This window comes from Antedon bifida, chromosome 1, assembly GCF_963402885.1.
Source record: "Antedon bifida chromosome 1, ecAntBifi1.1, whole genome shotgun sequence".
NCBI lineage: Eukaryota > Metazoa > Echinodermata > Crinoidea > Comatulida > Antedonidae > Antedon > Antedon bifida.
In genome coordinates, this window is record NC_136226.1 from 4,994,560 (window position 1) to 5,003,676 (window position 9,117).

General features: G+C 38.5%; 1 protein-coding gene across 1 annotated transcript; it reads left to right on the forward strand.

Moving 5' to 3' along the window:
* The first annotated feature begins 1,142 nt into the window (after window positions 1–1,142).
* LOC144842997 (uncharacterized) lies at window positions 1,143–9,077 on the forward strand. Its single transcript, XM_078699671.1, has 3 exons — window positions 1,143–6,005; window positions 6,095–6,180; window positions 6,319–9,077. Exons 1-3 carry the CDS (start codon window positions 1,150–1,152, stop codon window positions 9,075–9,077), a joined length of 7,701 nt encoding a protein of 2,566 aa, XP_078555797.1. The 5' UTR covers window positions 1,143–1,149.
* The last annotated feature ends 40 nt before the right edge of the window (window positions 9,078–9,117 follow it).

The following is a 9,117-nucleotide window of genomic DNA, read 5'->3' on the forward strand; positions in this document are numbered from 1 at the left end:
CTCGAATGAGAGAGTTGGAATATTTGTAAACATAAGTATTGCTAATTTTAACAAGTGTAGCCTATAGTAAAAGGCCTGGTAGTATCAATTCGCATAGGGTCTACTACACTAGCTAGCTCAATTTTTAACTGGGCCGGATCGGCCAGGTCTCCTTCCTACTACCTGATCTACTTGCTTGATGCAGTATCCGCTTTTTTGGAGAGTAAACTAGGCCTATTTTAGCCTAGGCCTACTTAGACGATCGGGACACCATACGTGCGGACGGCGATCGGACCTTGTTTTGCCTCAATATTTACAGCCGATTTTGTAGAACGTTTTAGGATAAGATTGTTTAGGAGTTTGGTTGATAGGATGGGTTTGGATCCACTGAGTTTTGTTATTTATGGGCCAATCGTTTAGTAGTAGGCTAGGCCTAGCTAGGGCCTAGGCCCATGATGGGCCCCAATGTTTTAAAACGTAGGGTAGCCGTCGTGGCATGGAATCCCTAGTCAGAATGGCTCTCACCCATGACAAAAAATGATTTAGGCTAGGCCTAGCACTTGAAGCCGATAATACGATCTGAACTATTCGAGGTATAAAAATAGTATAACTGTATACAATCTATATATAATATGTACTAAATTTTGTATTTCATTAAATGTCAAATAAATATATGCTACTACTGTTATTATTACACTTTAGGCCTAGCTTAGAAAATCTACAAAAAATGTATTTCACAATGATCGGGTGGTCGTCGTTTGACAGGGGAGAGAGATGTAAATTAGTTGACAAACACAACGTACATGACGTCGCGAGTTTGGAATCCACTGATGACGTGATTTTGTGAATATCTCATGAATATTAATGAGCTTCCCTAAGCTGCTGAAAAACAGACTTTCCATGAATTTACCCTAAAATGTATATGAAATTTAATTTTTTTAATTTCTCGTTATTACTTCTTCATTCTGACATGTCTATATTGTTATAATAATTTTTATTTAATAAATAAACGATATTTAAAAGCAATTTTAAACCCAGAATCCCCCTTTAAGAGTATTAAGAATAATATGCACATCTCTGACATTGTCCTATAAGCAGTGAGACATGGTTTTTCCTGATTTTATTATTTTGTCATTTTTTTTCCATTTTCAGATGATGTTAGAGGTCGCAATGAATGCAGGAATCAAGATTGAAAATGAAGAAACGAATAATACTCGTCAAATAGAGAAAGATCAAGCATCTATGCGACCAAGTTCCGTGACAAAAATCCAGCAACAAAATGGATCAAACCTCACCAGTAGATCAAACTCTTTTTGCTTTGGCTTTGATGCCAATGGTCAAAATTTCCATGCAAGGAGACTTTCAAATGACAGTATTAATAGCATTGCAAGTGATGTTTATCCAATGGGTACACATGGAAGTCCTTATGGAAGGCATCATATTGACCATCAAATGGCCTATAATACTGGCTACCAGAATGAAGCTCATTCTATGTTGGCAGAGAATCATGCTGCAATGATAAGAAAGGTCACAGATGATTGTCTTGAGCAAGATAGAGACACAATTATTAACTTCAGCCAGAAGTATTCTGATGAAAGCCTTGGTGGAAGAACAGCCAAAGATTCCAAAGATAAGGAGACAGCAAGGAATCAAATTCCAAATATTCCTCCAGATTTGGCACGAAAATATCAGTTACCATTTCACCAACCGAAAGAGGATGAGAGACGTATGTTCAATATGGGACACAACTCTGGAAACCCATCCAGAGCTACTGGCAATCAGATTTACTCTCAAAGGTTTAATTATCCAACAGGTTACAACTTAAATCAGTCAAGCAATGGTCAGTCTGAAGATAAACCATCAAGCAATGTGGAACTAATTAGAGCACGGCCAAATCCCAAGATGACTACTTTTCTTGGATCAAAACTTCCATCACAGATGAGAGAACCAGCTATTTCAGGTGCTAGGCAAGTTCATTACGATGATGATGAACATGAAGAATTCTCTGCTACTGATCAACCTACAGATTACTCAAGAAGATACGCAACAGATATGGATGAATCAACTTCTCCAGGAGTGAATTTTATCCAAATGCCATTTACATCTGGTACAAACTCAAGCATATATATGGTAGCCGAGGATACTCCAGATGTATTGAATGTTGGTAACCAGAATAATGATAAATGTAGCGATGATGACAAACGAAACTCTCAATCTAACAGTAAAGAGATCTTTAAAGATGACAAAAAGAAATTCTGTGTTGAAGACACTCCGACTGTCTACTCAATGCGTTCTTCATTAAGTTCTTTGAATTTTGATGAGCCTGAAAAAGGTGAAATCTCTGAACATGTCCAACAACGGGAATCATATACACCACCTTTAGAGCATGAACAACATAATGATTTACAGCAAGATGAAGACAATGAATCAAGAATGTTGAACAACCATACTAAATATGAAAAAGATGAAAGAGAAGTGCATTTTGTTGAAGAGACCCCTTTAGTATTTAGTAGAGCTAGCTCTACTAGTTCATTGAGTAGCTTTGATATGCCTTCTATATGCGAAGACCGATCATCAATTTTCAGTGACAGCAGACGAGCAAGTGAAGTTGTTAGTCCAAGTGATCTTCCAGATAGTCCCAGTCAGAGTATGCCTTCCAGTCCTAAGAGGAACAAATCTGCATTTCTAAAGAAAAAAGCTGATATCTGTGAACAGCAAGTTATAAATACTGTTTCCAAAGCACCTCCTCCACCTGAACTATCATACAAACCAACTACCTTTGCTACTGAAGGTACCCCGATGGACTTCTCATGTGCAACAAGTTTGAGTGGTTTGAGTATTGAAGGAGAGGAGAAGATCAAGAAAGACATCGATTTGCCTCGTGTATGGTCAGAAGAATCAAACGATAATGAAACTGAATCACAGATAACCACAGATGATACACAAATCACAGAGGACGAAGTAGGTGAAATGTCTGAAAGGGAACAAAATCTTTTAGATGCTTGCATTAAATCTGCCATTCCAGCCAAAAAGTCAACCACTCGTCAAACTAAAGGAAAATCAAAAACAGGAAACAAAGGAAAAGATTCATTGCCAAAGAATAATTTTTCACTCGTGCAAGAAGATTTGCCTGCTAAAGATGTTAAACAAAGTTACTGCACAGAAGATACACCACTTATGTTGTCAACACGAACTTCTCTAAGTGACCTAACAATTGATGACTTTGAGATCAGCACAACAACTGGAGGCCAATTAGTTATGAAGGATGTGAAGAAAGATGATAAACTGGATCATCAAACTGAAGAAAACTTTAAGAATGAAGAAAGTCAGTTGAATGCAGGAAAGGAAGAAGGCACTTCAGAACAAAATTCTTTCTTAAATGATACAGATGATTCAATTCTTGAAGCATGCATCAACTCGGCTATACCACCACCAAAACCATCTAAATTTAGACACAGTGGCTCAAAAGGAAAGTCTTCACGGCTTGGAGCGAAATCACGCAACATGGGAAGGCCAAGTGGTATTCCACGCAGAAGGAATACTCCTCCTGACAACAGACCCAGAAATCATTCTCCTATTCCTGAAGTGGAATCCGAGAATAAAACTACTGGAAACGAAAGAGTACAGGCATGGTGTAAGTTTCAACCGGATGAATTGTTACATTTCAGAACAGAGAAAACACCTAGTACATATTCTGCAGGATCCGGTCTTAGCAAACTAACAATTGACTCTGCTTTACAAGAAGATGTTATAAATGGCAATGTTGAGCTGAACACAATACCACAGGTTCCACTTAACAAGGAGACAGCAAGGAATCAAATTCCAAATATTCCTCCAGATTTGGCACGAAAATATCAGTTACCATTTCACCAACCGAAAGAGGATGAGAGACGTATGTTCAATATGGGACACAACTCTGGAAACCCATCCAGAGCTACTGGCAATCAGATTTACTCTCAAAGGTTTAATTATCCAACAGGTTACAACTTAAATCAGTCAAGCAATGGTCAGTCTGAAGATAAACCATCAAGCAATGTGGAACTAATTAGAGCACGGCCAAATCCCAAGATGACTACTTTTCTTGGATCAAAACTTCCATCACAGATGAGAGAACCAGCTATTTCAGGTGCTAGGCAAGTTCATTACGATGATGATGAACATGAAGAATTCTCTGCTACTGATCAACCTACAGATTACTCAAGAAGATACGCAACAGATATGGATGAATCAACTTCTCCAGGAGTGAATTTTATCCAAATGCCATTTACATCTGGTACAAACTCAAGCATATATATGGTAGCCGAGGATACTCCAGATGTATTGAATGTTGGTAACCAGAATAATGATAAATGTAGCGATGATGACAAACGAAACTCTCAATCTAACAGTAAAGAGATCTTTAAAGATGACAAAAAGAAATTCTGTGTTGAAGACACTCCGACTGTCTACTCAATGCGTTCTTCATTAAGTTCTTTGAATTTTGATGAGCCTGAAAAAGGTGAAATCTCTGAACATGTCCAACAACGGGAATCATATACACCACCTTTAGAGCATGAACAACATAATGATTTACAGCAAGATGAAGACAATGAATCAAGAATGTTGAACAACCATACTAAATATGAAAAAGATGAAAGAGAAGTGCATTTTGTTGAAGAGACCCCTTTAGTATTTAGTAGAGCTAGCTCTACTAGTTCATTGAGTAGCTTTGATATGCCTTCTATATGCGAAGACCGATCATCAATTTTCAGTGACAGCAGACGAGCAAGTGAAGTTGTTAGTCCAAGTGATCTTCCAGATAGTCCTAGTCAGAGTATGCCTTCCAGTCCTAAGAGGAACAAATCTGCATTTCTAAAGAAAAAAGCTGATATCTGTGAACAGCAAGTTATAAATACTGTTTCCAAAGCACCTCCTCCACCTGAACTATCATACAAACCAACTACCTTTGCTACTGAAGGTACCCCGATGGACTTCTCATGTGCAACAAGTTTGAGTGGTTTGAGTATTGAAGGAGAGGAGAAGATCAAGAAAGACATCGATTTGCCTCGTGTATGGTCAGAAGAATCAAACGATAATGAAACTGAATCACAGATAACCACAGATGATACACAAATCACAGAGGACGAAGTAGGTGAAATGTCTGAAAGGGAACAAAATCTTTTAGATGCTTGCATTAAATCTGCCATTCCAGCCAAAAAGTCAACCACTCGTCAAACTAAAGGAAAATCAAAAACAGGAAACAAAGGAAAAGATTCATTGCCAAAGAATAATTTTTCACTCGTGCAAGAAGATTTGCCTGCTAAAGATGTTAAACAAAGTTACTGCACAGAAGATACACCACTTATGTTGTCAACACGAACTTCTCTAAGTGACCTAACAATTGATGACTTTGAGATCAGCACAACAACTGGAGGCCAATTAGTTATGAAGGATGTGAAGAAAGATGATAAACTGGATCATCAAACTGAAGAAAACTTTAAGAATGAAGAAAGTCAGTTGAATGCAGGAAAGGAAGAAGGCACTTCAGAACAAAATTCTTTCTTAAATGATACAGATGATTCAATTCTTGAAGCATGCATCAACTCGGCTATACCACCACCAAAACCATCTAAATTTAGACACAGTGGCTCAAAAGGAAAGTCTTCACGGCTTGGAGCGAAATCACGCAACATGGGAAGGCCAAGTGGTATTCCACGCAGAAGGAATACTCCTCCTGACAACAGACCCAGAAATCATTCTCCTATTCCTGAAGTGGAATCCGAGAATAAAACTACTGGAAACGAAAGAGTACAGGCATGGTGTAAGTTTCAACCGGATGAATTGTTACATTTCAGAACAGAGAAAACACCTAGTACATATTCTGCAGGATCCGGTCTTAGCAAACTAACAATTGACTCTGCTTTACAAGAAGATGTTATAAATGGCAATGTTGAGCTGAACACAATACCACAGGTTCCACTGTTAAATCTGCCACAAGTAAAACATTTCTCTCTACAGCAATCGCACAAAGAAAACCTGTGTATGGTGCTAGTCCGGGGGCATCTCCATTAGATTCACCAAGAGTGTTTGGTATTGAGGGTACGCCAATATCCTTCTCAAGAAATGATTCTCTTAGCTCTCTCAGTTGTGAAGAAGATGTTGATTTCTCTGAAGCTAAAAAGAATCCCTCTGTTGAGAAAGCAATAAAAGAAAAGTCTTCCAGTAATTCAACTGTGGCTGAGCAAAACTCATCTCAAAATGAAAATTCAAATAAGTTAATGGGGAAGAAAACAGTTAACCAACTAAACACAAATGAAAAGAAATCAGCTAATGTTGATACTTCTTTCAGACGATAACGAGTCAATTCAGCCGATTCCTGCAAGAAATTCTATGAAGAGGGTACCCCATTTTGTTTTTCACGTAATTCAAGTTTAAGCTCATTAAGTGATCTTGATGAGTGTACGGATACATGCGAGAATGAACAGAATGAACAACCACAACAAAACTATCCAACCTCTGGAAAAGACACTCCACACATGTTTGCTATGGAAGGCACACCAGTATGCTTCTCCCGTAACAGCTCACTTAGTTCATTAAGTATGGATGAAGAAACGGAAGCTGAACAAGCTCTTTTGGATGCTTGTATAAATTCTGCTATTCCACCACCAAAGACAACCAAGAAACCTGTGTCCAAGGCGCCCAAACCCAGAATCAGTACTTTGTCTCAAAACCAAAAAAGTAATTCTGTGTCAGGTATAAGCGCTACTCAACAATTAATGGAGAAGAAATCTGAATCATCTACTACTCAAGCCAAAGGACCACGAATAGTTAAACCATCAGAAACACAAAAGCAGCCTGAAACTAAGTCCGTTGTTGGAGGTAAGAAAACATACAAAAGTCCAATCACTGGAAAATCACGTTCAATTACCCCTCCACGTTCAACCACACCACCTAAGCCAGTGACACCAACTAAAGGTGCACAGAAAAACACTGCTCAAAAATCACCAGCAAATCGTACAGCTTCCTCGCCTAAACTACCAACTTCTAAGTCACACATGACAAAGTCAGCTAGTGGAGGATTTGAAGCGAAATCTAATGCAAACAAAGTCAGTAAACCTGGACTGAATAAGACAAACAGTGCAAAAACATTAATAGTAACGAAGAGCCCTAGAACAGCTCCTGTATCAAGAACAAGTTCAGTACCACCATCTAGAACAGCTTCAGCTCCAGGCTCAAGATCACAATCTACAAATAAACAAGCAGCCAACAAACGATCTATCTCACAAAGTCCTGCTAGAGATTTAGGGCGCAACACTTCTCCCAAGACCAGAAATGACTCTCCAGGTAGAAGAGCCAGTATTGAAAGTAACTCTTCAACAAGTTCAAATACAAGTGGATTTAAGTCAAGGACTACTGGAACACCTCCAAAGAACAACAAAACCAATGCGCCTAAAAAGGCACCAGGAAAGCCACTATCAAAACCTTCACCAGCAAAAACTACAACAGGCTCTCCAAAACTAGGAAGAGCTGGAACAGCTGGAGCAGGTGTAAAAAAGAAAACGGCAACCGTTTCAAAAACATCAAAGTCTCCACCTAAAGAAACTACACTTGATGTTCCAAGACCTACATTAGTAAAACAATCTACATTCACCAAAGATTCTGCATCCATTCCAGAGAGTACTCCTGTTAACACAACTATTGTTACTACAACTGCCTTAGGGAAACCTAGACAGGAAAGCAAACTAGTGAAAGGAAGACCTCAAACACTTAACACTGCTAAAAAGACAACCAATTTAAAAAATAAACCACCTAATCCAAATCTTACAGAAAAATCAAAGAAAAGCCTGTCCAATACTCCACCTCTTTTAAAAAGGTCAGCCACAAGTGAAAGCAATGATGCTAAATGTGACATCAAACGACAAAGTGTCTTTGAAAGAGAGTTGGAAGAACTGTTGGGAGCTGCTGGTACTCAGTTATGTTCAGAAGTAGGTTCACGACTGACGTTTGTTGTAAGAAAGGGTCCACCACATGCAAATGCAAAGGACATTAGTGAAAGTAAATTAGAAGAGAAACAAAGTAATTCAGCCCATCAGAAATCTCCTCTGCAATTTGAGTTTCATGAAACAACCAACTGTTCAAAAAGTGACGAGTCATCTGGTCAGGAAAAAAGTGATGAAACAACCAGTCAAGAAAAAAGTGATGAATCATCCAGTCAAGGAAAAAGTGACAATAACATCACCATTGAGATTCATCAGAAAAGTGTTGATTCCGATACTTATGTTACTAGTGATTCTGCTAGTATATGTTCTCGTGCTAGCGAGATAACCCTAACTCGTAGACCACTTCCCGAACGAAGTTTATCCACTCCTGAACCTGGATCTTACGGACCTTGGATGAAGAGGAATGACAGTGATCTGACTTCACCGACATCTTCTAAAGCTTCTTCTATCACATCTCGCCAGAACAGTTCATACAGTCTGCATGCTATTAGTGAATGTGGTGATGCTCTTAACTGGAAACACCGCTTGAACTCGCAGTCGACTCTTGGAAACAGAATGGAAACTTGGAGTCGTCAGAGCACACCACAAGCTGGACGAAAGAACATGATCGTCAATAAGAAATCGCAGAGTGTAAACAGTCTTAGCGGGGTGGAGTTGGAGAAGAAAGAGAAGAAACGATTTTCTTTTTTAAAGTTTAAATTTAGAAGTAAAAAGAGTTTGGAGGATGAAGATGAGAAAGAGAAATCTTCCAAAGAGCAAAAATCAAAAGATCCTAAAAAGAAAAAAGAAGACAAATCGAAAGACAAATCAAAATCTACAGAAAAATCAAAATCCACAGAAAACTTTGAAAGATCTTCTGAAAGAAGCAGTAAAAGGAGCTCTTTCCGAGATAAATTTTCCCCTCGACTCAAGAAAAAGGGTAAAAAAGAGAAGGATAATGACAAAGATAAAAATTTGAAGGATAATGCAGTAGAAATGGATGTGAAAGAAGACCAGCAGAAGGTCAATGACCAATCAGAGAATGATGTCTTCCGATATCCGGATAATACTCTTGATAGAAGGCTTGGACTTGACAGGTGGAATAGTGATAACAACATTGACAATGAGGTCATGCCATAGTATACAGATGAATGGGACAGTGACAATGACATCAACAATG